At 58.6% G+C, this 27,935-nt stretch overlaps 3 protein-coding genes across 3 annotated transcripts; 2 read left to right on the forward strand and 1 right to left on the reverse strand.

Moving 5' to 3' along the window:
- Positions 1 to 3,031: 3,031 nt before the first annotated feature.
- Positions 3,032 to 8,042, forward strand: PIRT (phosphoinositide interacting regulator of transient receptor potential channels). The gene is made up of 3 exons (XM_058852674.1): positions 3,032 to 3,138; positions 4,874 to 4,970; positions 7,620 to 8,042. The coding sequence occupies exons 1-3, from the start codon at positions 3,032 to 3,034 to the stop codon at positions 8,040 to 8,042; spliced, it is 627 nt and encodes a 208-aa protein (XP_058708657.1).
- Positions 8,043 to 13,042: 5,000 nt separating this feature from the next.
- TMEM238L (transmembrane protein 238 like) lies at positions 13,043 to 17,318 on the forward strand. The gene is made up of 2 exons (XM_058852534.1): positions 13,043 to 13,490; positions 17,238 to 17,318. The coding sequence occupies exon 1, from the start codon at positions 13,102 to 13,104 to the stop codon at positions 13,327 to 13,329; it is 228 nt and encodes a 75-aa protein (XP_058708517.1). The 5' UTR covers positions 13,043 to 13,101; the 3' UTR covers positions 13,330 to 13,490; positions 17,238 to 17,318.
- Positions 17,319 to 24,802: 7,484 nt separating this feature from the next.
- On the reverse strand, positions 24,803 to 25,432 carry RNF222 (ring finger protein 222). Its single transcript, XM_058852675.1, has one exon. It carries the CDS (start codon positions 25,430 to 25,432, stop codon positions 24,803 to 24,805), a length of 630 nt encoding a protein of 209 aa, XP_058708658.1.
- Between the last annotated feature and the right edge of the window lie 2,503 nt (positions 25,433 to 27,935).

The following is a 27,935-nucleotide window of genomic DNA, read 5'->3' on the forward strand; positions in this document are numbered from 1 at the left end:
GTCCCGGCTGCCCCAGCCTGTCACCCTGCCATGTCCCTGAGATGTGGGTCAAGACAATCATCCCCAGTCCCACCCTCCTCCAGATCCATCCCCAGATCCAGGGCAGCAGCTGGTGTTGCTGGAATCTGTTCTCATGGGGTCTCTGGTGTGTCTGTGGGACTGGGGCTTGACCTCCCCCTGTCCCAGCCCTGCCCCTGTGCCCACAGGGACACTCCCCATGTGCAGGGCTGGAATCCAGCTCTGGGTTTGAGACTTTTCAGCAAGAAATCCCCAGTTCCCACTTTGGCCCAGCCTTTTTATCCTTTAGAGAAACAAATGACTTGTGTTTGTACAACTTATCATGAATTTGGTACTAAGAGATCCCCAGGGTTTCCAGATAGAAAGAATCCAAGGTAAGGGCTTGAGGCTTGGGGGAGAGGAGGAAAAAACATTTCTGGGCTTGAGGTGAGTTTTTTATTTTTTCTTTTTCATATTTTTTTATTGAAAACATTGTGATTTAACAAGTACAGTCGTTGTTGAACATAAATAAATAATGTGGAGAACTGGGACATGCGAAGCTCTGTGATTGCATAAATATTCAAGCTGCAAAAGAAATATAAGATTTCAAAGGTGCAAACCTAATTATGGAGCTGTTATCTCTCCCCCTGTAGTAATTCAAACATAAAGAACAGTTCCCTGTGGGCTGCTGGGGACCACGTCACACGTCTGAAATGCTGAACCTGGAGAATGCAGCATCTTGGCACAGCTCAGGCTCCTCTCGCCCCCACCCACAGCCCAAACTGAGGGCACAGCCTGGGCCTGGCCCCAAGTCCCCCACGAGCTGCCTTGGGGCTGGCAGGGCAGGGACACCTCTGGCTGCCTCTCCTTGACGCCCTCCTGCTGCACTTGGTGCCACAAGGGACAATGTGATGCTGGTGACAGACTCACCCTGAGGTCCTTTCTGCAGCACCTCTGGGACATTCCCAGGAAATTTGTCTCCTGTCACCTCCCCTGCTGGGTTTCTACCCAGCCCAGGGGTGATGAGCACACCGTGTCCCATGCTCCTGCATGGCTCCCACAGCTGGAGATGACTCTGTCCTGGGAAAGCTCCAGGGCTGGGAGATGCCTCAGGTGCCCGTGTTGCTCTGCAGACAAAGGAACCCAAAACTCACAGGATTACAGAATTTTTCAGGTTGGGAGGGACCTCTGGAGCTCATCCAATACAAACCCAGGCAGGGCCACCCAGAGCAAGCGACACAGGAACACAGACAGGTGGCATTGGAGTATCGCCAGAGAGGGAGAGCCCAGGCCTCCCTGGGAAGCTGTTCCAGGGCTCTTCCACCGCCATGGAAAGAAATTCTTCCTATGTTGAGGTGGAAATTGTTGTGTTTTGGTTTATGGCCATTACTCTGTGCCACTGGCACCACTGAACAGAGCCTGGCCCCATCCTCTGACACTCCCTGGAGATGTCTGTATGGGTTCATGGGATCCCCTCTCAGCCTTCCCTTCTCCAGACTGACCAGGCCCAGCTCCTGCAGTCTCTTCTCATCAGAGACAATCTCCAGACCCCAAATATTCTTTGTGGCCCCACTGGACCCTCTCTGGTAGCTCCTTGTCTTTGTTGTGCTGAGGAGCCCAGAACTGGACACAGACACTCATCCAAGTTTTACTGCCAGACCCTTTATCCCAAGATTTCCTCATTACTGTCTCCACAGCCAAGGAAAAAAAAAGCAACCAAAAACCACAAGGAAGTCCCTTTACCATGAGACAGCTGGGGGAGGGATGCAGGTCCTGGGAAACCTCGGGATGGGGTTGTTGTTTCAGCAAAGACAACTGCACTGCAGTGCTGGGGAGAGGCTTTTTGGGATTCAGGTTCCTGATTTGGGATTTGGGATTCTGCTGCTCCTGCCAGCATCATCCTACAGGGCAACAGCACCATCTACTGCTCCTGGAGCCGTGCTGGGCACTGTGCTCCTTCTCCTGCCGATCTCAGCTCTGTCCGTGGCCCTCTCCCTGGTGCTGGGCACCTCCAGCAGCTCCACATCCATGGGAATGTGGGCTCCTGTCCCGGCAGGGACAGCACAGGGACAGCACAGTGACAGCACAGGGGACAGGGACAGCACAGGGACAGCACAGGGACAGCACAGGAACAGCACAGGGACAGCAGAGGGGACAGCACAGGGGACAGGGACAGCACAGGGACAGCACAGGAACAGCACAGGGACAGCACAGAGAGCACAGGGACAGCAGAGGGGACAGGGACAGCACAGGGACAGCACAGGGACAGCACAGGGACAGCAGAGGGAACAGCACAGGGACAGCACAGGGAACAGCACAGGGACAGCACAGGGACAGCACAGGGGACAGGGACAGCACAGTGACAGCACAAAGGACAGGAACAGCACAGGGACAGCACGGTGACAGCACAGAGAGCACAGGGACAGCACAGGGACAGCACAAAGGACAGGGACAGCACAGGGACAGCACGGTGACAGCACAGAGAGCACAGGGACAGCACAGGGACAGCACAGGGACAGCACAGGGGACAGCAGAGGGGACAGCAGAGAGAGCACTGGGACAGCACAGGGACAGCACAGGGGACAGCAGAGGGGACAGCACAGAGAGCACTGGGACAGCGCAGGGGACAGGGACAGCACAGAGAGACAGGGACAGCACAGGGGACAGCAGAGAGACAGGGACAGCACAGGGACCGCGGGGATGCGGGGCTGGAGCCCGTGATGGGGTGCGGAGCGTCCCGGGGGGTTGAGCCTGCCTGGAGAGGGGGCACGGACCAGCTGGGGTGGGGGATGCAGCCCCAGCGTCTGCCTGCACTGACCAGGAGAGATCCCCCTTTCATCCCAGGAGGGATCCCCCTTTCATCCCAGGAGAGATCCCCCTTTCATCCCAGGAGGGATCCCCCTTTCATCCCGAGAGGGATCCTCCTTTCGTCCCAGGAGAGATCCCCCTTTCATCCCAGGAGAGGTCCCCCTTTCATCCCAGGAGGGATCCCCCTTTCATCCCAGGAGGGATCCCAGCTCAGTTCAGCCTGGAGATGGTGCAGAACCAGGGTGAGAAGTGGATCCTGCTGCTGCTGAAATGGAACCTCCCCTTTCATGCCAACTGCTCCTTTGAGACAAAACCTCCTCCCTTGGACCTGCAGTAGGGAACCCAAGCCCACTTAGCTCTCCCAGCTCCAGATAACCTTTTCATCTGCTCCAATAAATCTTCCCTGGCACCCCCAAACACCTGGTTCCTTTGGCTGCTGCTTCCCAGATCAATGGGCAGTGGAGCTCACCAGGGCCCTTGTGCTCAGATAAATCATCCAGAGGTGAGGACAGATGAGGATGGGAGCTCAAGCTCATCCCACCCCTGCCCCTCTGCCCCTGGCCTCAGCTGGGAACCTCCTGCCCCTTCCCAAAAGCTCCATAACACGGCCACCACTACTGGCCACAGGTCTGCACAGAGCTCAGCTGAAGGACCTCAACCAGGTTCTAGTCCTCCTGTGAGCTCCTCCCACCTGGATGAGGTGGTGTCCCCTGACACTGACCCTCTGCACCCTCCCCTTCCCCTTGCAGCTCCTTGTGCCACCTCTGTGCCCAGCCTTGACCCCCATGCACAGACTGGGAGAGCTGCACAGCCTCTTCCCACTCCACCCCACCCCACCCCAGCAGGTCTGTGGTGCAGCTCAGACTTGGTTTTCCACTGACCAACCCAGCAAGGGTCCCTCGGGGATGGAGGTTCCAGCGCTGGAACCCAGCCCTGGACTGCTGGATCCCTTCCCTGCAGCAGGCAGATCCACACCGCTGTCAGAGGGGATTAAACTTTGGCTGGGGGCTCCTGGAAGGAAGCAGTGTTTCCAGAACCTCCTCTCTCCTCCCATCCTTCTCCCTGTAATGGACTCAGGATGTTAATTAATAGATAATTGCTAATACCTTGCATCCCTCTAATGCCTCGCTGATGAGCTTCAAAGCACTTTGCAATCGCTGGCTACGATTCCGTGCTCTGAAAGGGCAGAAATTGCACTTCAGAGATGTTTCAGGAACTTGCTGATGATCCAAGTCTGGATCAGCATCAACCCCCCCAGTGCTGGGCTCCTGCTCCAGGCCCTGCCCTGCCTCCCAAACCACAGCCTTCCACCCCAGCCTGCCAGGCACACCGCGCAGGAGCCAGGGGCAGGGACACAAGGAGTTAAACAATATCCTGATAGGCTGGTGAGATCATCAGAGCTGGGATGCTCCATTGTTTGTTGGACTCAACAGAGCCCAGTAGACAACACCCAGAGAGATGTGGGGCTTGGGATGAGCCTGCCTTTGGAGAAGGGGCCTCCTGCTGCAGCCATCCCTCCCTGCTCACCACGTAAGTAGGATGGCTTTCCATGGGCTTGGCTCCGGGGCTGCTGGAGAGGGAGAGGGGTCCAGCATGGCAAGGTGGGGTCATCCTCTGGCCGAGCCCCATGAAGGGACGTGCAGGTTCTTTGCTCAGCAGGTGCCTGAGGGTGCTCTGGGGCTGCCCAGATCCCAGGGCTGCTGGGAAGCTGCTCCTGAGGGATGCAGGCGGCCGAGCCCAGCCCAGCTCCACTGCACCAGCAAAGGGGCTCTGGCGCTGTGTCAGTTCCCATCCCAGACCTGGTTTATAGGTGAGGTGAAATCCTCTGACACCCAGCAGGGTCTCGGGGCAGCAGCAGCAGCCAGTCTGCAGGGCCAGCTGCCCACGGAGCCACTGCCAGCCCGCTCCTGGGGCATGGAGACAGGAACGGGGCTCTGGCACCCATCTCTGGCACCCACACCTCCCTGTCCCCTCCCGGGGCTCAGCCCAGCAGAGTCCAGCCCTCCTGGGGCTGGCACACAGCAGCACCAAGCTGGAGCTGCTCTGACTGCTGCTCTGGTGCCTGCAGGAGCCGCTGGCAGGGTCGCTCAGGGCACGGTGAGTGCCACCAGCCACCTGCAGCCACCACATCCCAGTGGAAGCGGGGACAGCAGAGGCACAGGAAGGTGAGGGGGATCAGCACTCGGTCCCTCGGGGGTTTGGGTGCCATTTCCCTCTCTGGGGTTGGGTGCTGTCCCCCAGGCACAGGTGCCCGAGGGATGGGGGCTGCTCTTCACGGGGCAGCTGAGGCAGGACAGGACCCGCTCCCCCAGGAAGCAGCCCCCAGTCTTCATCATTCTGGGTTTCCTGGGGACCTTGGGTGTGCTGGCTCTCTGGATTTTCATCTTTCTGTCTGGGAACTGACTGAGAGCCACTCTTGATTAAATTTGGCCACCATGAACATCCAAGAAAAAGTTTCTGCTGAGTTTGTGCACGTCCATGAGCGTGGCAAAAAATTTTCTCTTCCATGACTGTTGATTCCCAGAGGGATGTGGGGCTGGAGCCCCAAATCCAGGATCCCAAAGGTGTGCTGTGCCTTGGCACTGGGGTCCCCAGCAAGGAGCCCCCCAAGATTTCCCAGTTCCAAAACCAAACTTCACCACACAGAGCACCAGAAGAGCAAAGGGAGGAGAAACAAAATCCCAGGAGAGTCTCCCTTATGGAGAGGGGAGGGAGAGACCCCAGCAGCAAGAGCTGCCCAGGGCTTCAGAACGGCAGCAGAGCTACCAGATGTGAAATCTGAGACGTGCTCTGGAGGCATTTTCAAGACAGCAAAGAGTCATCTGCTGATTGTCTGCTTCCAACAATGGTAAAAAAACTGGGAGGAATCCGATAGCACTCTCCTGCCAGGCTGCTCAGTGCATCCAGCACATCCGAGCACATCTGTGATGGGTTAGGGATGGAGCAGGGGCAGGGCAGGAGCTGGAGTTGCATTAGCTCTCCCAAGAGCTGCAGATCCTCCCAGTGCTCCCAAACAAGCTCCAGGCACTGGCAGGGAGTGAAATCCTTCATTAGCCAACAGTGGGCAAAAGTGTGACCGAAAACCAGGCTCTGCCAGGAAATGCTGGGAAAATGAGCGGGGTCTGGGAATTGTGGTGAGAAGGATGGTTCTGCCAGGAAATAAAAAGGGGAATAAATCCTCTCTAGTGGAAAGCAAAGCTGAAAGGCAGCTGATGGTTTCTGCAGCAGCCTGCCATTAATGCTCCGCACACAGAGGGGAGGGTGCCCGGCACAGCTGCTGCCCTGGGATGCAGAATCAGGATGGCAGCACTCAGGGAAGCAGGGAGTGGGAAGCCTAAAAGATGGAACAGCACAGCCACTTTTAGACTGCTGAGGTGTGGGATTATTCCAGAGAACAAAACAAACTTCCAACCACAAAACCAAATTAAAATTAGATGGTGGCTTGATCATAAAACCTCTCTGTGATGTATGTTAGGAGGACAAAGACAGGAAATGATGAAATTTCAGGAAAGGTCTGGATTGCACTGGAAGAGGGGGATCAGAAGGCAGCAGTGCTCCAAGTGAGGCATCTGGTGGGCAGGTGGCACCTGGAATTACTCAGGATTTGGGCACTTCCCTGCAAGGCTGCAGCTGCTGGGGGTCTTGGGGGACTGGGCTGATCCCAGGGCAGGTTGTGTAGGTGGCAGCAGAGCAAAGATTTTGCTCATACAGAGCCTCAGTGGACAGGAGGAGAGGGAACAGCCTCAGGCTGGGCCAGGGGAGGCTCAGGGGGGACAGCAGCAGGAATTTCCCCATGGAAAGGGAGCTCAGGCCTTGGAAATGCCCAGGGAAGGTTTGCAGTGCCCATCCCTGGAGGTGTCCATGGAATTCCTGGAGGTGGCACTCAGAGCTCTGGGCTGGGGACAGGGTGGGGATGGAGCAAAGCTGGGGCTGGATGGGCTGAGAGAGCTTTCCCAACCTAAAGGATTCTGGGATTCTCTGTCAGAAACGTGTCCCTGTTTTTCCTGTTTCAACAGAGAGCACTGAGAACTCCAGACAGGAGGGCTGCAAATCCTGTCCACTGCTCCTGGCTTTTGTTTTGTGCTTGTTTGTCCAAGCTTGGCAGACCTGAAACGTCCCAAAAGATGTCAGTACCACCAGCTCTGCAGCAGTGGCTGTGCTGGGGTGACTAAATTATAAAATTTATACACCTGTCTCTTCTCAGAGTAAGCACCAAGCTTGGCAGGGACACAGGTGAAGGAGTGAGGGAGGTGCTGGCTGGCACCCATCCATCAGCATCCCTCAGTGGGCACTGAGCCCAGCATGGCCCAGCTCTGGGCAGGTTTCCTCCAGCCCCTGGAGCTGTGCCAGCCTTGCAGCCTCAGAGTGGCCGCCCTGACATGGAACTTGCTCCCACGTGGATCAGCAGCTCCAGGGAAAGAGCTGACGGGCTCCAGGGTCACCTCCTGCACACCTGCTGAGCCACAGGCCTGCCCTGGGCTCACCTGTGAGGTGCCACCTCCTGGAGAGCCATCCCTGCTGAGCAGAGCAAACACAGACATGGGGGGCTGCAGTGGGCTTTAGGTCACCTGCTCTGGGCTAAAGCTTTGTGTGGTGCTTAGGGAGAGCTGTGCTGCCCAACCTGCCTGCAGCATCCCAGTGCCTGCTCCACCATTTTATGGCTGTTCCACCATTTTATGGGTGTGATGCTCTTCTTTCCCTGCAAGGACCCCAAAACTTCCTCCACCTCCATTTGGGCTGCACTCACTGATGACCAAAGGGAAGCACCCTCCATCCTCCATCACCTGCTCTGCTTTCTCTTGTGTCCATCCCAGGTCTCTTCCTCCCATCCCACCATCATGGAAATCCCCCCCAAGAGTCCCGATGGGAGCGAGAAGTCCCCCCAGTCCAAGGAGCTGATCACCAGTGACACGGGCAGCACCCTGTGCATGAGCTCCCGCAGCGAGTCCGTGTGGACCAGCGCGCCCAGGAGCAAGTGGGACATTTACCACAAACCCATCATCGTGGTGTCCGTGGGAGCTGCCATCTTCCTCTTCGGGATGGTCATCACCAGCCTGTCCTGCTTCCTGACCGAGAACAAAAGTGTTTACAAAATGACCGGCCCGGCTTTCCTGTCCCTGGGACTGATGCTCCTGGTCTGTGGCCTGGTCTGGATCCCCATCATCCGCAAGAAGCAGAAGCAGAGGCAGAAGTCACAGTTCCTACAGAGCCTCAAGTCCTTCTTCTTCAACCGCTGAGGGCAGCCAGGACCTTCCTGAGGAGGTTCCCCTCCCCTCCACCAACCCGTGTTGATCAGCCATGAAAACACTTTCTTGTACTCCCTAGAGGATTTCACCCCAGTCAGTGTCTTCCCTACGTGGTCTCCAGTGTGAAAATGAACTTTGTACTTCATCCAAGCCGTCCCAGGAAAAAAAGGAGCAGGAATTTTCAGCTGAGACCAGCAAGGCAGGTCCAAGGTCTCTGCATGGCCCCCCTGTCCAAAGAGTGACCCAACGGCACAAACTGGGTAAAGCAAAGCCCCAAAGGAACCGGGGCTGAAGAAAAACCCTGAAGGAACCCAGATCCCCCAGGAAGTTCTGCAAGATCCATCAGCAGAGAGGAGCCATCTGTCTGGAGCCACAATTCCTTCCAACTCCCTAATTTGCCAGAGGGGCTGGAGGATCTGTGCAGCATCAGGAGACACAGCAGAAGCAGAGGGTCCCAGATCCTGCTGAGGGTCTCAGATCCTGCTGAGGGTCTCAGATTCTACAGAAGGGTCCCAGATCCTACAGAAGGGTCCCAGATCCTGCTGAGGGTCCCAGACCCTGCTGCTCCAGGCACCTGGCAGGGCAGGGACAAGGGAAGTGTGTCTGGGAATGGTCTGAGCTGTGGGAGATGTGCTCAGGGCTGAGAGCTGATTCCCTCCCAGGACACTCAACCTCCTCCTGACCATCTCTGCTTGAACTCCCTCATTTCTGAAACCGGTGCCACATCAACATCTCTGCCTGAAAATGTGGTCCAAGGTGCCTGAGACCTGAAGCATTCGTGTTTCTGCCAGGGAGCTCGGGCTCACCTTGACACTGATGCCAGGCTTTCCCCAGGCTGTGACCAGGGCTGTGTGCCTGGAGATCCCCTCCACCCGCGTGGGCAGAGCGGGAGGTGGCACATCCCATCCTGGCATCTGGCACAGCTGGATCAGGAGTATTTGAGCACACAAGTCCCTCTGCCCCAGGCTCAGCCTGGCCCTGAACTTTGTTTCCTGACTGGGGCAGCCAGTGCCAGGTTGGTGACGGGGCTGTACAAGACCTGGCACAGGGCCCAGCAAAGCTGTTTGTTCCTCAGCCATCCTCACGCCACGCCACGCTCTGCTGCTGTGTGCAATCCTGCCCTGGCACCGGCACCAGCCTCGGCTCCTCCCTGCCACAGGCAGGGGATGCTCACCCAAAACTCCTGCTCGGGGCAGCTGCAGCCAGGATGGACACCAGGATTCAGGATGGGAAGCCAGGGAGGATCATGAAGAGCAGCCCCAGGCCCTGCCTGGCTGCAGATCTGAGCATGGATGGGAGCCCTAGAGCTGCCCTGGATGCAGGAGGCACCTGGAAATGGGTCCTGGTGCAAAGAGCCGTGCTCAGCCAGGGCTGCCTGGCCAAAGGAGGCTTCAGGAGGGCTGGAACTGCCAAGAGGAGAGAGGGAGCTCCCTCTGCCTCCTCCTGGCCAAGGAGAAGGAGACAGTCAGTGAAATGTTAATGTGATAAAAAGTCACTGAGACCAAGAATTGAATTGGATTCCAGACTGGTCATTTATAACAAGAACCTGAGGTTTCATTAAAGGAAAATGTTCCCGAGGAACTTGCACGTGGTGTCACATCTCTGCCATGTAGGGAGGGTGTGGTGGCAGAGCTTGGGGGTGGTGTGGCACCCACTGAGCAGGGAGAGGACAAGGAATGGGGCTGGGGTTGGTTTGGGTGCTGGGTGAGGGGCTGAGCTCTGTCCAGGACTCAGCAGCAGCTCAGGAATGCGCCTGGCAAGAGGATGGAGCCTACCAGGGAAAAGGGAACAGCCCAAGGAGCAGCAAAGCCTGGTGAGGAGGGGATTTATCAGATGGAGGGAGCTCAGTATTTGCTGCCCAGATCTGTGGTGGGAGGCAAAGGGACAGGAATGTTAAGGGAAAGTCAGATTAACAGCTGGGGGATAACTGAGGGGAAAGTCAGATTAACAGCTGGGGGATATCTGCAGGTGGAAGTCCAGGAAGAAAGTGGGAACCCTCCCTCACTAGCACAGGGTATAAATGCTTGATCACTGCCAGGGAGGGAGGGAACTTTGCACTGGAGTTCCCAACACTGGGAGTTGCATCATTTTCTTGAAGTGAGCTGGAGCAATTTATGGCAAGAGAGATGCAGGATAACCTGAAGGCTCCTCACAAGGGTTCCTTTAGGAGCTGACATAAAATTCCTGCCCCGCTGTGGCCCAGCAAAACCCCACAGGGCTGCTTGGAAATTAATTTCTGCCTCTGTGTTGTGGTACCTGTGAACCTCAACCTCCTCGGGATGTGGGAGGCTGCAGAGCCAGGGAGTGTCTGTGGATTTAGATGATTTATGGAAACAGATTTAAAAAAAAAAGGCAGTAGAAGCAAGAGAGAAGAATGTGCCATTTAAATTCCACAACATAACTGGTGGATGCTGGAGAAGTCCAGGAGGAACAGATTCCAGGAGGGCTGGAGAGCTCATCTGCTGGGTCCTCCTGCTGGGGCAGGACTGGGCTGGATGGACCTTTGATCAGCCCATGGGGAAACTCACACCTTTGGGCTGTTCCCACGCACACCCAAATCCATGTTTGGCTGCTCCCTGCTATTACTTTTGCTCCCACTGAAGCCCATTTGAATCCTGCTGTGATGCTTTGGATCAGACCAAAGAGAACCACGTTTAAAGATCAGGTTTTCCAGCAAACATAATTATGTCTCACTAAAGCGAGCTCAGATGTGATCTGCCAGCTTCCCCTGTGCTATAAAAAGAACAGGAAATCCATTACAAAAGTCATTATCTCTGCAGAGCAGCTCAAAGAGGAAATATTGCCCCTGCATCTCAAAGGTCACGAAGCAAACCCGCCCGGCAGGCTCAGCGTGGAGAACGCCCTGCCCCAGGTGTCTGAGCTGCCTCATTCCTGGGCTTCCACAGCACCAAACCTGCCCAAAGATGTGCACAGCCCTGGGGCAGAGCCCTCCTCAGCAGGTTACATCCCAGCTGAATTCCAGGACCTAAAGGGGTTCAGAGAGGGCTGGAGGGGGATTTCAGGCAAGCCTGGAGGGACAGGACACAGGGAATGGATTCCCACTGCCAGAGGGCAGGAATGGATGGGATATTGGGAAGGAATTGTTCCCTGGCAGGGTGGGCAGGCACTGGCACAGGGTGCCCAGAGCAGCTGGGGCTGCTCCTGCATCCCTGGCAGTGCCCAAGGCCAGGCTGGACACTGGGGCTGGGAGCAGCCTGGGACAGGGGAAGGTGTCCCTGCCATGGCTGGGGGTTGGAATTGATGATCTTTAAAGTCCCTTCCAACCCAGAGCATTCCATGATTCCATGATCTCACTGGGCTCACCCTTGGTACAGTCAGGTTTCTGCTGGGATAAATGATTTAAATGTGGAAGGACCACTGGTGACTGCTCACACCTCCACATCCCCCCCGAGACCTTCCAGCGCTCCCTCCTGGAAACATCCTCAGGCTTGTGAGGCACGAGGGCTGGAGGCCCAGATTCCCACTGGGATGCTGGAAGGCTGCTCCATGCTGAGCCTGGGTATCAGCCAGGCTGCCAGGACACCCTGAATGCTGCTGGGGCTTCCTCCCACCTGGGGAGCAGATGGGATCCCACCAGCATGAGTGGGATCCATCCCTCCCCAAAATCCAGCAGCTTTCCTTGTCCTCAGTGCGCAGCAATGAGAGCAAAAACTCCAGGGGACTTGCGGTGCCCATAGTGAGTTTGAAACCCTGAAAAAACCCATCCTATTTCCACTCTGGATGTTGGGCACATGGAAACTGGGGAAGGAACAGTTTTTCCCTGCTGCCCAGGGAGCAGGGGCTTTGCTCAGGGCTGTCTGTGTGTGTCTGGGAGCAGCAGGAGGGATGAGGGTGGGATAAGCTTGCGAGGCAGGACCATGGCTGTGCTGGGCAGCCTCCTGTGCCCTTGCCCTTTGTGACATGCACAGTGTGGGTGGCTGCAGGAGCAGCGTGACTTGTAACACCCTGGGCAGCAGAGCTGAGGACACAGGGGATGTCCTCTGTCCCCTGCAGCCACCCCTCACTTGTGTGGGGCTGCCCACGTGGCAGACAGGCTCTGAGTGTCCTGGTTTGGCAGGAGGACACTCTTGGTGTGACCTTTGGCATGTCCTGGAGCCAGACCCACCCCCAGTAGGTCCCTGCAGCTGGCACTGCTCCATCCCCAACACTGCCCTTGCACCCTGCAGGCCTGTCCTGAGCTTTGGGACATCCTCTGTATGGCCAAGGATGTGACAGGCAGCTGCCACCCCACTGCTTTGGGATGGCTTTCCCAGAGCCAAGGGCTCCCTGGATTCTCCACCTCCCACAAGCTTCCCCAGTTTGCCAAGGATGTGCAGAGCAGGGAGCAAGGACAGCAGAGGTGTTTGCAGTGTCCCACCATGGCCTGGGCGCAGAGCAGCACACAGCTGTGCCCCAAAAAGTCACCCTGGCTGCTCAGAGACCAGCCAGGAGCTCTGGGGAATTTTGGCTTATTTGGGGATTCCTCAGTGGCTTCCTGGTGTCCCATTTTCAGGATGGGCAGTGTGGGTCTGGTGGGTGGCTCTCCAGCAAGAGCTGCTCTTTGGAGGTGTTGCAAGGGTGATGTCATTTTGGCATTTGGGAGAAAGTCCTGTGCCTCAGTTTACCTATAAAGAGGAGGAATTGTAGAATGTTTCCAGGTTATCTGTGGTATGTCAGAGCCAAGATCCTGCACACTTCCCTGGGACACTGCCACGGTGGATGCTGCCCAAAAGTGACAAATCTGGATCTCAAACCCCAGGGCCGTGGGCTGGCTCGGGGACAGATTTGCACCTTTGGGGCAGACTGGATGTGCAGCAGCTACACCTGGATGAGCACGGGGGGCTGACACGGGATTGCCCCGGGCTGTGCTGAGGGCAGCGCTCAGGGGCAGGGCCACGAAACGGTTAAAGCCGTATCGTGTGCTCGCTGCCGATTGTTCTGCAAGGTGTGTTGTGACATTTGTACTTCCTCTTGGCAGCGGGAGCAGGGGCAGGCAGCAGGGCAGGGATGCTGCTCCCCCCGCCGCCCTGAGGGGCTCGGGGGCTGCACCATGGGCGTGCGGGCCCTGCTGGGCCGCTGCGCCGCCATCGCCCTCCTGGCCCTGCTCTGCGACGCCCTGGGGCTCCTCATCCTCCTCCTGGGCATCTTGGCTCCCCTCAGCTCCTGGGACTTCTTCGTGTACGTGGGGGCCCTGCTGCTGGCCTTCAGCCTCCTCTTCTGGGTCTTATGGTACACCTTCAACATCGAGGTGCCCCTCGGGGAGCTCCAGTGCAGCTGACCCCAGAGGCGCAGCAGGAACTTTGCCTCGCTTTCCTGGGAGGAGCAGCTGGGAAGGTCCAAAGCATCGCTCAGCTGGTGGAGAGCACCCAAAAGAGACGGAAGGGAAGGGCCTGAAGGTCCTCACAGCACCAAGCAGCCAGATGGACCCTCGGGGGAAAGGTACCCATGGCTCAGCAGGCACACGGATGCCTGGCTGGTGTGGGGGAATGCACAGGTCCTGGCAGGGCAGCTAGAGCTTCCTGCTGGTGCCAGGCACTCTCAGGAGTGGTATTAGATTCTAAAATGCTCTGGAATGGATTAAGGGTGGGCAGGAAGGTGGTTTTGATGAGATGAGTGAATCCTGGGAGGGGGTTGTGGTGCAGTTTGGAGGTGGCTGTTGTCTGGGGTTTAATTCCATCAGATGATGCTGGGAGAGGCTCCTGGAGAGCTGCTGCTCCCTCGTGACAGCTTCGTGTGTCAGGGGGATGAGGAGCACGAGCCAGCCCTGGCCAAACACCCTGGGCAAACAGGGAAAGTCAATAAGGACAACCCAGGCTGGGCTTCAGCACCAGAACCTCTGGGTGAGGTGTGAGGGAGCAAACCCAGCTGCTCCTGTGCGCTGCTGGGAAGGTTTTCCCAACAGGGAATGTTATTCCAGCAAAGCAATGGGGAAAATCCCAAAGCAGTGAAAATCCAAGTGAAAGTTGTGTCCCCAAGGCTCTGATGTGCTGTAAGAACCCTCTGGGAAATGCTGAGCACACAGACACTGGGTGCAAAGTACCACATTTGAACGTTGGCTCTGAGATTGGGTTTTGTTAATCTCAGGCTTGTCTAGACCACACCTGGCTGGTTTGGCAGCTGCCCAAGGCGCACAAAGATCAGGTTCTGCCCCGTCTCTGCAGCCTTCTCCTACAGCATGGAGACCACTGAGCATCAGCACAGCCTGGAGGGGCTGGTGCTGACCCAGGAGGCTCAGAGGGCTCTGTTTTGGCCCAAGGTGTGAACAGCAGCACCAGAGCTTAGGGGAGCTGGAGGCAATCCCTGCAGGAGGCTGCCCTGGAACAGAGGCTGGACAGAGCTAAGAATAAAGTAGGGATTTATTGAAAGGCCTTAAAGGACACACCTTGGGCAGCACAAGAGCCTGGCCAGGGCCTCACCCAAGATGGACCAAAAATGGTCACAAAATGCACAACTGGTCACGAGGTCTCACATTTTCATCAGTTTTGGTCCATCTGCATATCAGGGTTAATTGTCCAGTCACTGCTCCAGGTTATGGAGTCCCATCCTTGTTTTCTCTCTTCATTCCACCGCTGTTTCTGCTTTTGGGCCTGAAACTTGTAAGGGCTGTCCTTGGAATTGAGCTGGAAAAGGAATTGTTCTGTCTGCCTGCTCTGTGAAGAGAGCTCACTGACACTGAATATGAAGCTCAGAGCTGCACACCTGGGCAGGGCAGAATATGAAAAATATGAAAGCTCAAACTTAGGGCATCAGAGGTGTCTGAGTGTTGGAGAGCTGCAGGGATGGTGTCCTCCCTCCTGCCAGCACCCTGGGGACGCTCCTCTGGGCTGGCCAGGACAGGGCAGCTGATCAGCCCGAGGGAAATAAGGAGCAGCCCCACAGTGCTTGGAACTGCCCATGGCACAGGGAGGTGGGAGCAGCAGGATGCCCCAGCCAGAGCCTGCCGTGCCCCCACACCAAGAGCCAGCCAAAGAGGGACTCTCCCTTGGAACAGAGAATGAGGCAAAGAGGAGGCAGAGATGGGTGAGATGTCCCCAGGGCCATGAGGGTGTGTGTCAGAGCACAGCTCACTGCCAGCACCTCAGCCAGGCCAGGACCCCAGGCAGGGACAGTGCCAGTGTCACATCCCCACCTGTGAGTCACAACAGGGACATTGCCTTGCACAGTCCTCTATAAGGCCTCTCACAACCAGTGAGATTCATTCTCATTTACTTCTTTTTTTCCCTTGATTTCCTCTCTTGGCAGTGACCACAAGAGCCAGGGCTGAGGTTTTCCTGGTTGCCCTGTGAGCAGAGGCTGCCGTGTGGGTCACGGTGTTTCACAGCCCTGCCCTCACCAGGATGCCCAGCCCAGGAGTTCAGCTTGGACCTCACCAGGTCTCAGGGTGTTTTTCCACCCCTGTGCCCTTGGGACTTGGTCCTTCAGGAATTTCCTTGATGTGCCTCAGGATAAGAAGCCAGGACAAGCATCAGTCGGATCCTGCAGCTGTAGAGAAGGAAGGGCAGCAGCAACCCACACCCTCCTTTATTTGCTCGGGGATTTTTTAATTGCCAGTGCTGAGCCTGTCAATCCAGCCTGTAAAACTTGGCCAGGGCTTTGTCAAGGTCTGTCCCCTGCTGGGTGTGGAGCTGGGGGACAGCATCCAAGGAGCTGGGGGTGTCGCCCAGGGACCCCAGCGGGACCTGGGGCGAGGTTCCTGTCCCTGAGGGTCCCTCCTGCCCCCAGCTGCTGGGGCAGACACTCCTGAGCTGAGCTTTTTGGGGACTGCCAGCACCTGGGGCTGGATGGTCCTGTGCACTTCACCAGCACGGCCAGAAGATGGTTTGGGGATGCTGAGGGGTGGAGGGTGATTCCCAAATGGAAGAGCACTGTCAGCCCTGTGCCTGGAGCTCCTGGGATGTGCTCAGGAGTCTGTACCCGGGCCCCTGAACACCCTGGGAAAGCAGACCCGGCATCCTGCACCACCCTGCTCGCACGTTTTCCGCTCTCTGAGCCACGTGTGGTCTGGGACAGTCACCCAGCTCACCAGGGCCACTCCCCAGCAGGATGAGTGTGGGCATACGTGCACAAATCACACCCAAACATGTCTCTGTATTTGCGTGCAAGGTGCCTTCAGCATCCTCCTCCTCGTGCAGGCTGGCTGGGAGTGACACTGGGACAGGCAGGACATGGTGGCTCCAATGTCCCTCATGCACAGGCAGGAGCAAGCAGCCAGGCCCAGAAAGAGAGGGGAAACCTCCCAGCTGTGTGTGCTCATGGCAGGGATTTCTCCTGCCCCCCTGTCCCACCCAGCACCCTGCGCACCCCAGCACCTCCAGAGCACCAGCACTGATGGTCACCAGTGTCCTTTCCATCCCAGGGACATGGCTCCTTCCCTCTTGTGCTGTCCCCAGATCCCTCAGGCTGGGATCACCACTGACAGCCCCAGTGGCAGGACAGGAGTGGGGGAAGCACCTCTGGGTCCCCATCCCTCGGTGCTGGGCAGCACTGGGAGCACTGGCCCAGGCCCAGTGAAATATTGACTCAAGGGCTTATCTTTCCCTCTGGGTTTTTGTGGTTTTGTGCTTGGTCTGTTTGCTCCAGGCTGGGGGTTGTTCCAGATCCTTGGGCTTGGCACAGCCCCGTGGCCATGGCACACAGCCCACGTGGGCACTGGGAACCAGCAGCTCCCTCTGCTCCCTGACCAGTCTGTGCTCCCCCACTGACATCAGTGCCCCAAAGCCCAGCAGCCTCCAGAGCTCCCTGCGCTGATGCTGCAACCCCAAAATGCTGTGGGGTGACTCCAGGAGTCCCCTCTTGTGACCTGGACCTGCTCTCAGCAGTCTGGGCTCCTTCCCACTCTTCCCCTGCCTTGGATCCCTCACTGGCATCAAGGGAATATCAGCCCCAGAGGTGCCAGGTGTTTTGCTCATGAGTCTGGATCTTCCAGCGAGGGAAAAATCCTCCTTTTGTGCCCAAATGTGACCAGCCTCACTTGTTTCTGGAGCTGGGCTGATCCTGAATATCCCTGGGCATCCTGGGCATCCTTTTTGCACCCAGGAGCCTGCTGATGCTTCTGGCTGGTGGGAAATGGTCCCCTGAGCCCCACTGTTATGATTCCATGTGTCTTTATTGAAGAGAAGTTCACTTCCTGAGCTATTATCAGGGTTTTTGAAGGCACTCACATCTCCTTTCACTCTCTGTTTCTAGGGGAGGAAGAAAGGACAGGAGTGGATGTCAGGAGTGAGCAGATGAAGAGGAGCAGCTCCACACAAGGACTCGGCTGTGCTGCTCTTGCACAGGCAGCACCAAGAGCACAGCAGGAGCTGTGTCACTCTGCTGTGCTGGGGACACTGGCACCGCCACTCAGGACACCCCTGAAGGATGGACACCCCTTCTGCATCCTCTCCCGTCCGTGTGCACCCGCTCCCTGCCCGCTGCTGGCTCAGAGGGCCCAGCACGAGCAGCCTGGCAGCAGCAGAGCCTCTTCCCTCTGTCCTGACCAGGAGACAGGGACTGCCTGACAGACAGACAACAAAATCAGACAGGACAGAGGATTCCCTGAGCAAAATGCAGCTGCTGGAGGTCTCAGCTGTGCTCTGCCCAAGGTCCCAGGAACTCTCTAAGGGCATTTGAGGAAATACTCAAAGACCTCAGTCCAAAGAGCTCCTGGAGCAGAGCAGAGCTGCAAAGGCCAGGAGAGGATTCAGTGCTTCATCTGCCAAAGCAGGAGTGGCTCAGCATGGGGACAGACCCTGGTTCACTCCAAATCCTAACCTCAGGGGACAGGACAGGAGAAGAGAGGAGGCCTCCTGCTCTGCCACATCTCCATTCTCCTGCGCTCCTGAGGCAGAGCTCAGCTGACCACGAGCATTCTTGTGTAGGATGGAAGCATTTATAACACTATCAAATACATAACACCTATCAAATATATAACAGCTGAGAGGCTGTTCAGCACTTTCCTTTACAGACACCTCTCTCAGCTGTTTCAAACTTCACCAGGATTTATTTCACTGTGATTTCCCACCCTGGAGGATCTGCCCCTGAGATGGAATTTGGTTTTTCTCTGCAAAAGAAAAACTCAGGGACTTGGACACTGTCTGGACTAGGCAGCCTGGGCCAGGAGGACTTTACAAGTGACATTTGGTGTCCTTGCTGTCCCTGAGTTCAGCACTTTGCCCCACAGCAGGGGCAGTGGGGTTTGGGGGCAGCTGGGCAGTGTGGGAACTGTTGTTTGCGGGGAACCAACAGCTCTCTCTGTCCCCAGAAATGGGGCATGAGGCTGGTGGCAGGGCTGGCATCAGTCCCTGCCACAGGAGGGAACTGGAGCTCCCTGCAGCTCTCAAACCATTCTGTCTTCAGGCAGGGGAGGAAAGCTCCCTGCTCATCCCCACAGCTGTGCTGGACATGAGGCACGGCCTCAAAGAACTCAAATGACTTCAGTTTGAAACCGAGGCACATTTGTGCCCCAGTCCTGTCCTGGACAGAACAGAAACCTCCTCCCAATTCCCCAGAATATCCAGCAGAGAGCTGTCCCCCTAAGGGATGTCCCACTAAGGAATGTCCCCCCTAAGGAATGTCCCCCTAAGGAATGTCCCCCCTAAGGGATGTCCCCCCTAAGGAATGTCCCCCCTAAGGAATGTCCCCTAAGGAATGTCCCCCCTAAGGAATGTCCCCCCTAAGGGATGTCCCCCCTAAGGAATGTCCCCCTAAGGAATGTCCCCCCTAAGGGATGTCCCCCCTAAGGAATGTCCCCCCTAAGGGATGTCCCCTAAGGAATGTCCCCCCTAAGGGATGTCCCCTAAGGGATGTCCCCTAAGAGATGTCTCCCTAAGGGATGTCCCCCCTAAGGGATGTCCCCCTACAGGGGGATGCCACGAGCACTTTGAGCAGGTACAAGGGCGTGCAGAGCAGAGCCTGTGCCAGGGGCTTTGTCCTGCTCTGGGTTTGCTGCCACTTTTCTGGGACTGTTTCATTAAAGCTGCTGCCTTCCTCCCCAGATCTGTTTTCCCCCTGGCAGGGGTGGTGAGGTGAAGAGGAGCCTCTGGTTGTGGTAGCTCTGTGGAGGAGCAGCTCTTACACGAGGGAGGATGAGAGCTGGAAATTGGGATAGCACTTGTGGGATAAATCAGATCAGTGGCAAACATCAGCATCATTAACTCCTGCCTGGTAACATGGAGAGATCCCTCCAGTGCAAAGCAAAAACAATCTTTTTTAAAAAAGAATCTTTAAAATTGCAGGCACTGCAATTTTGCAATCAATGAGGCAGTGGGACACTGACTGATTCTTTCCCCTGCAAATATAAAATCATGTCCAGAGGATTCTCCGAGATTTTCGCAGGTTCCTAAGGCTCTGGAAGCTGGTGTCAGGAGATCGGGAGCTTATCACCGAGATAAGCAGCAGTGCCCTCCCCAGGACAGCCTGCCAGCCACGGCCACATCCACACAGCAGGAAGGACACAGCCCGAAGGCAGCAATTTTATTAAATCAAGTGTCTGGGCAAAGGCAGGGCTGCCCCTGCTGCCTCCAGGGCCACTTTGGGAAGCCAGCCTTGCCCAGGAGGTTGGAGAGGGACCCCAGACTCCTCCTGGCCACTGTGGCTCCCCAGCCCCTTGCAGGCTGCTGGGGTGGGGGACAAGCAGGATTTGCACATCCTGGAGGAACTGGTTCTCCCAGCCCCTCCTGCAGCCATCCCCGGCTCTTCCCGCACAGCTGCACCCACCCTGGAGCCGGGGATGCGGCTCCCAACTGGGATTTAACCCTGGCCAGCCCTGCAGGTGCCCGGGGATGCTCTGGGGTGGGATTCAGTGGGAGCAGCTCCCTGTCCTGTCCCTGTCAGGTGCCTCTGGGGCTCAGCTGCTGATGGCAGGCTGGGCAGTCCAGGGAATGAATGCCTTGGACAAACGCTTCCATCAGGTCTGGCATCTCACTCCATCAGTTGTGCACAAGGAGATGCTCCCACGAGGATCCCTGAAGATCCCAGATCCCACAGCAGCCACCTGCAGCCCTGGATTGGGCCAGGGGCTGCCAGCTCCAACCCCTGAGGCATCCAAGGAAGGTTTCCTAGGAGTCTCCACACCTTAGAGCTGAGTGACCCCAGGCTTTCCCATCCCTCAGGAATGCTTCTCAGCCTCACTGAAGGCCTGAATCCCTCCCTCAGGCACCCCCTGGGGGATTCCAGACGCTGCTCAACTTCAGCCTGGCAGGAAGGACTGCTCAGGGCTCCTGCCCCAGGATCTGGGCATGCACAGGGCATTGGTGCCCTGCAGTACTCACAGCCCTGCCACGGGGGAGATTTGCCATCAGCCAGCAGATAAATCACCCTGGAGGCAAGGAAAATGGCTTTCCCAGCTCCATTTTCCGGGGCAAAATGGGACATCAGTTAGGGCCAAAGCTGTCCAAAAGAAGCTCTTCCCAGAAAATGCATTTGCTGGTCTTTGCCAGCCATTACTGGAAGAAGAGTGCAGACACCTCTGGTGTTTCAGGGGTTTTTTTCATGGTAGATCACTGAATTTTTGACAAAAAGGACCTGTAAGGATGACACAGGGCAGTGTAAAGCCTGCCCAGGCAGCTGTGTGGGATGAGTCCCAGGGTGTTGATGTGACCAGGGAATGCTGAGAAGGGCAGGGCTGGCCTGTCCCCTTTGTCCCCTGCCAGCAGCTCCAGGGACAGAAATCAGCCCCTCACCAAGGGACAGCTCCAGCCCCACTCCTGTCCCCGTGATCCCTCACTTGGGGCTCAGGGATCTCACCCCAGTGAGCCACCCCTGCCGTGGGCACTGATGTCACCCTGGGGACAGTGGTTGAGCCCCTCAGGCACTGCCAAACCTGCAGGAACAGCAAATCCCCTGTCCTGCAATGCCCCAGGAGGAGAGCCCACCCAGGGCCATGGGCTGGGCAATGGAGAAGAGTGGACAGCAGAGAAGGGTGGACAGTGGAGAAGGTGGACAGTGGAGAAGGGTGGGCAGTGCAGAGGGGTGGGCAGTGGAGAAGGGTGGGCAGTGGAGAAGGGTGGGCAGTGGAGAGGGGTGGGCAGTGGAGAGGGGTGGACAGTGGAGAAGGTGGGCAGAGGAGAAGGGTGGGCAGTGGAGAGGGGTGGGCAGTGGAGAAGGTGGGCAGAGGAGAAGGTGGACAGTGGAGAAGGTGGGCAGAGGAGAAGGGTGGGCAGTGGAGAGGGGTGGGCAGTGAAGAAGGGTGGACAGTGCAGAGGGGTGGGCAGTGGAGAAGGTGGGCAGAGGAGAAGGGTGGGCAGTGCAGAGGGGTGGGCAGTGAAGAAGGGTGGACAGTGCAGAGGGGTGGGCAGTGCAGAGGGGTGGACAGTGGAGAAGGGAATCTGCCTCGGGAGCCAGCGGGATCTTGTCTGGAGAGCCCCTGGGGTAGGGACAGCCAGGTCGGCGTCACCTCCTGCCCGTGTCCCACACTGGCCCAGCCAGCCCAGCCCCAGCCCAGCCCCCGGCTGCCCGTGGCTCTCGGGGCTGGCTGCAGGGCAGGGAGCTTGCAGGAGCCTCCTCCTCAATTATTGATGGCCAGATCTGGCTGATGGAGCCGGGGCTCTCTGAGGCTCCTAATGGAGCCTGCAGCCGTGCCTGCCCAGCGAGCACTCCTGGGCCTGCACAATTCCCACTCCTGCCATCCCCGTGCCATAAAAATGCCACTTCCTGCCGCTCCTGGTGCATTACACAGCCCTTGCAGGGGCTCAGAGCCCTCTGCCATGCTGCAGAGATGGGAGCTGGGCTGTGGGAGGGCAGGGTGTGCTCTCCAGCCAGGGAAATGGCACCTGCTGGCTCTGCAGGGATTCTGCTGGAGCAGCCCCAGCCCGGCTGAGATCAGCCCAGGGCACAGCAGGACATGGGGACAGTGGCCCTGGGCACCACACACGGCAGCCAGCACAGGAGCTGCCATCCCTGGCCAAGCAGTGCCACCCTGTGGGAAACACCCTCCTCTCCTCCGGGTCCATGGATGTCCCCCCAGCCCGGGTCCCGTGCACGGCCCTGACATCCCCAACCCCTCCCAGTGCTGCCACTGGGGCTCTTCCCCGTCCCCACTGCCTTCCCAAACATCTCCAGGGCTGCAGCCACCCTGTGCCACCTCCCAGCAGCCCTGTGCCAAGGGGCTGCTGCTCTGGCACCCCGCATTAATTGCCCAGACAGATTAATAATAGGGTTTATTATTAAACAATGAGGCATGGACACGTCATGATCAGGTCAGCATTTCTTATGAAACAGGGTTTCCATTCCAGTGCGGTGTCTCAGGCACAGGGCTCGGGGTCATGGCACCCCAGGTTGGGGTGGGGACACTGGGACAGGGCTAGGGGAGTGCAGGAACCTCACAGGGAGCAGCAGGCCAGCAGGGCAGTGTCCCCACTGTGACCCCAGGATTGGCAGGGGACACCATCAGCTGCTCTGCCCCACACTGCTCCCCCTTCCCAGCCCCAAGTCGTCCTTATTTGTTGCCCTGAAAAGTTCTGCCCAGCCCCAAAGCCACCTCGGTGGCACTGCTGGCTGTGTTTGTCCCTCCCTTGGGAGCATGGGAACCCTGTGCCAGCCCTGTGCCCCGCTGTCACCTCCTGTGGGGGACAGTGAGGGACACTGCTCACACTGAGGGGACAGTGAGGGACACTGCTCACACTGGGGGGACAGTGAGGGACACTGCTCACACTGAGGGGACAGTGAGGGACACTGCTCACACTGGGGGGACAGTGAGGGACACTGCTCACACTGGGGGACAGTGAGGGACACTGCTCACACTGGGGGACAGTGAGGGACACTGCTCACACTGGGGGGACAGTGAGGGACAGTCTGCTCACACTGGAGGGACAGTGAGGGACACTCTGCTCACACTGGGTGACAGTGAGGGACACTCTGCTCACACTGGGGGGACAGTGAGGGACACTGCTCACACTGGGTGACAGTGAGGGACACTGTTCACACTGGGGGGACAGTGAGGGACACTCTGCTCACACTGGGGTGACAGTGAGGGACACTCTGTTCACACTGGGGTGACAGTGAGGGACACTCTGCTCACACTGGGGGACAGTGAGGGACACTGCTCACACTGGGGGGACAGTGAGGGACACTCTGCTCACACTGGGGGACAGTGAGGGACACTGCTCATACTGAGGGGACAGTGAGGGACACTCTGCTCACACTGGGGGACAGTGAGGGGCACTCTGCTCACACTGAGGGGACAGTGAGGGACACTCTGCTCACACTGGGGGACAGTGAGGGACACTGCTCATACTGAGGGGACAGTGAGGGACACTCTGCTCACACTGAGGGGACAGTGAGGGACACTCTGCTCACACGGGGGGACAGTGAGGGACACTCTGCTCACACTGGGGGGACAGTGAGGGGCACTCTGCTCACACTGAGGGGACAGTGAGGGACACTCTGCTCACACTGGGGGACAGTGAGGGACACTCTGCTCACACTGGGGTGACAGTGAGGGGCACTCTGCTCACACTGGGGTGACAGTGAGGGACACTGCTCACACTGGGGGACAGTGAGGGACACTCTGCTCACACTGGGGTGACAGTGAGGGACACTGCTCACACTGGGGGACAGTGAGGGGCACTCTGCTCACACTGGGGTGCCCATGAAGTGACACATTCGCAGGTGACAGAGTGAGAGCAGCACCTACAGGGCCAGGGACTGGGTCAGGAGGACAAAGGTGATGCAGGTGCAGACTGGGCTGGGGACAATGCCATGAGTGACCCCAGCACCAGCAGGGGTGTACAGCAACCTGAGAGCAGGCTCAGAGCTTCCCAAATCCCAGCTGGGCCTCCCTGCTGCCCACTGCCCTCCCAAAGCAGGGCCCTGGGCTGGGGGCTGACACTGGGGTCCCCTCAGGTGGGAGCAGTCCCAAAGAGGGCAAAACCAGGAGGTTTGAGGGGCTGAGCAGTGCCCAGCCTGTTTAGCACAGGTGGAAATGAGCCCCTGGCTGTGAGACCTCAGGAGGGCATCCAGGGACAAGGAAATGTCACTCTGCCAAGGGGCTCTAGCAAGGACAGCAGGGCAGGATCCCAAATCTTCCCCCTTATGATGGACAGAACTTGGATTTACTCCCACCCCCTGTCCCTGGGTCCCCCGGGCAGGAGGGACGCTGTGACAACAGGAGGATGGCGAGCTCAGAGAGAGGTGAGGGCGGGCATGGCTGGGACTGCCTGTGGGATGAGCTGGCCTCCCTTCCCAGCCATGGCACTGCAGGGAGGCTGGCAGAGGGGAGGGTGAGCTCAGCAGGGCCAGCATCCTTCTCTCCATCCTCTGGTTTCACTGGCCCCAGCAGCTGCAGGCTCTGATTTCCCCATCCCTGGGATGGAAGCCGTGAGTTTCTGCTCCAGGCTGGCTGCATCACGGTGATCCCGAAGTCCTGAGAGCTTGGGGACCTCCAGCAGCCCCACAGCCTGGCAGCCCTGACCCCAGAGCCCTCGGCTGTGCCCGGTGCCGCAGTCCCAGTGCACCCAGAGCAGGAGCAGCACCCTCGGCCCCTGCAGGTGCTGTCACAGGGTGCAGGAGGATCCTCTCCACAGACACCCTGCAGGAAGCCACCAGCAGGGTTTGGGCTGCTGGATTTTAGCCAAAAGGGACAGAAATGCCACCAGTGACACCATGAGCACCTGGAGATCTTCAGGAAGGTCTGAAAGTCCATTTGGTCCCTGGCCAGACAAGAGAACTTCACCCGAAGCTGCTTCTGGGCTTTCTCCAGGAGCTTCAGAGCGAGGCTCCGGCCCCAGCCGTGTCCCAGGAGCAGTGCCACCACTCTGGTGTCCCCATCCCTGCTACAAGTCCCTCCTGACCAGCAGCAGCCACGGCAGCACGGCCGCCAGCATGGCCACGGTCAGGACGAGCATCACGGCCAGGGCCATGGGGGACTGGCAGCACTGCAGCCCCAGGGCCGGGCTGGATGACACCGAGCTGCTCCTGCTCCTGCTGCCCAGGGAGCCGCAGTCCGTGGCCACCAGCGGCATCCCGTGGTCGCTGATGACGAAGATGTGAGCTTCCCGTGCCAGCACCCCCGGGAGCCCCGCCGAGCACCGCTCCAGGCTCTGCACCGGCATCACGAAGTGACTGGGCACCACCAGCGTGTTGCTGGCCTGGCTTTTGGCCAGCTGGGACAAGGAGGATGGCGACAGAGGCATCTCCAGCGTCCGGGGGTTGGTGCCTGCCCTGGGCGGCCACAGAGCCTTCTTCTTGCTGAGGAAGGTGACGAAGCGGCACACGGGGCAGATGATGCTGCTCTGGACGTGCCCGTCCAGCTTGGCCGACAGCAGGCACTTCACCAGGCAGTCGTGGCAGAACGTGTGGCCGCAGCTGAGGCGCCGGTGCGTGGCCTCCAGGGGCTGGAACTTCTCGTAGCACACGGGGCACTCGCCCGGGGCACCCTCCTTGCTGGAGGAGCTCTCGGACATCCCTGCTGCGGTGGCCGCGGGAGCTCCCCGGCTGCCAGGGGTTAATCAGGGGTTAATCAGGGGCTGGTGATTAGCACAGCCCATCCCTTCAGCTCTCCTCCTCCTCCCTGCTCTCTTGTTCACCCTCACAGGTGCCTGGCACGGCCGGACCACCGGAGCAGGTTCAAGCTGCCCCTGGGGCGAGGGACAGAGGGTGAGAGGATCTCAGCTCCGGAGCCCTCCAGGGCAATAATCCCTGGCTGCAAAACCGCCGGAGCAGAGGGCTGAGCCCCTGGATTGAGCCGTGCCTGTTTAATTCCTGGTACAGAACTCCTGGTGCTGTGCCATTGCAAGCACAGACTGCGTCAGCAGTGCCTCAGCTGCTGCCAGCTGGGAATTCCCATCCCACGATGGAACCTGCCAAGGACAGGGAGATTCTCCCGTCCCAGGGACCTCAGGGAGCTTGGAGAAGCCAGGCTGGTGGGGCAGGGGGTGGAAATGGAGGTGACACAGGCAGGACAGGCAGCAAACACCCACACCGGGCTCCTGCCAGGCTGTGGGGGATGGCCCGGGCTGGTGGCCAGGCCATGGTGGTGGCCAGGCCATGGTGGTGGCCAGGCCATGACATCTGCAGGCTCAGGCTGGAGCTGCTGCAGCAAGGCCGTGTCAGGGTTAGTCAGAGGGGAGGGAAGGCAGAGCCAGCCCAGCTGAGAGCAGGGCAGTGTGGGGTGCTCTGTGCCCTAGGAGAGGATGAAGCTCTGCCCTGCATCTCCCCGGGCACCAAGGGAGAGGGCAGAGAAGAGAAGGGAGAGGGGAGATGTTCAGCTCAGCTCTCTCAGACCAGCTCAGGAATCACAAGTTCATCACAACTGCAGGTTTTTCCAAACCTGGTGGCGTTTTCAGAGCCCACCCAGCCTGCAGCACTTTCCTCCCACATGACTGTGCCACGGACACCCTCCCAGCCCATCTGGGGGTTCTGCCATCCCCTGCGGGGCTGCCCTCCTCCTCCTCCTCCTCCTCCTCCACCCCACCCCAGCACGGCTACAAGGACACCACGAGCCGTCCCCTCCCCAGGCACAGAGCAGATCCAGGTTCCTGCTGTGCTTTATCGGGGATTGCTGCTCCCCAAGGAGCCCCCGTGCCCCAAAATCCCCTTACCTGCTGTAGGGCCCCGGGGCAGCGGCCCCTCCATGCACGGCTGTCCCCAGACACGGGGCTGGCCCGGGACACCACCGGGACCCCTTCGGGCCACCTTGGGGCCACCTTGGGGACAACCTTGGGGCCACCAGGTGCCGGCTGCTGCGAGCAGGGCGCGTCGTGCAGAGGCTGCAGCGGGGACAGGGCAGGGACAGGGCAGGGACAGCTCCCGCGGAGTGAATGCGGAGGAACCCGTTCGCCCTTTAAAGGGCTCCCACTGGCCCGCTTGGCCAGGGAGTGGGCGAGGAGCTGGCGTCAGGCGTCGGGGGCAGGGACGGGAGGCACGGTCCTGCCTTCCTCCGTGTCCCCGCTGGCCGCTGTGGGGTCAGTCCGAGGAATCCGGCACTGCAGGGGTGCTGGGACCCTCTGGAGCTGCAGGGCTGGGTGAGCTGCACATGCTGCAGCAGGTCCTGCCCCGGCACCGGGCTCCTCACCTGCACCGCCCCATCCTCACCCTGCCCTCATCCTTCCCCCGAGCCCCCTCCCCTCTCTCCCCCAGGCTCTCTCTCATGGGAGCTGCTCTGCAGCGACATTCCCGGCTCCAGGGAGCTGCCCTGGGCTCTGGGGGACGCAGGGACCTGCAGGTGACCCCTGTACCCAAAGCCCAAGGAGAAAGGCTCTGCGGTGCCTCTGGGGGCCGGGCAGGGCTCGGGCAGGGCTCGGGCGTGGGCAGCAGTATCAGTGCAGGGCTTACAACACAGGGCTGGTTTCTGGAAAGAGAAGTGTGGGTGCAGCCCCACCAGGGCACCCTGGTGCCCTCAGGGGTGTCCTCTGGGGCCCTGAATCCTCATCCCTCCCTGCAAGGATACCCTGAGCACATCAACACCTCCCTCACCTCTCAGCCTCAGGGGTCGGGCTGCTCCATTTGTTACCCCAGTTTTGCTGAGAGGATCTAAAAATGAAGGTGAAACCTCTCCAGGGAGGCTGTGCCAGGACTGGGGTTGCACCTTCCCTCCCGGGACAGACATCCCCATCCCCTGCTGAGACAGACATCCCCATCCCCTGCTGGGACAGACATCCCCATCCCCTCCTGGGACAGACATCCCCATCCCCTGCTGGGACAGACATCCCCATCCCCTCCTGGGACAGACATCCCCATCCCCTGCTGGGACAGACATCCCCATCCCCTGCTCCCTCTGGAAGCTGCTGGAGGTGCCAGGGCTGCTTGCAGCCACACAGATCTCCTGTGAGTGATCTGGGCCAGTGAGAGCAGATTTGGGGCAGCCAAAGCCCGGTTTGCTCCCTGCTGGCACCAAGGTGGGGTGGAAATTCCTGTTTCCCATACTTTGAATGCTCTCCGCAGTTGGAAACTATGAGCTCATGGCTC

This window comes from Poecile atricapillus, chromosome 17 (genome assembly GCF_030490865.1).
Source record: "Poecile atricapillus isolate bPoeAtr1 chromosome 17, bPoeAtr1.hap1, whole genome shotgun sequence".
Lineage (NCBI taxonomy): Eukaryota > Metazoa > Chordata > Aves > Passeriformes > Paridae > Poecile > Poecile atricapillus.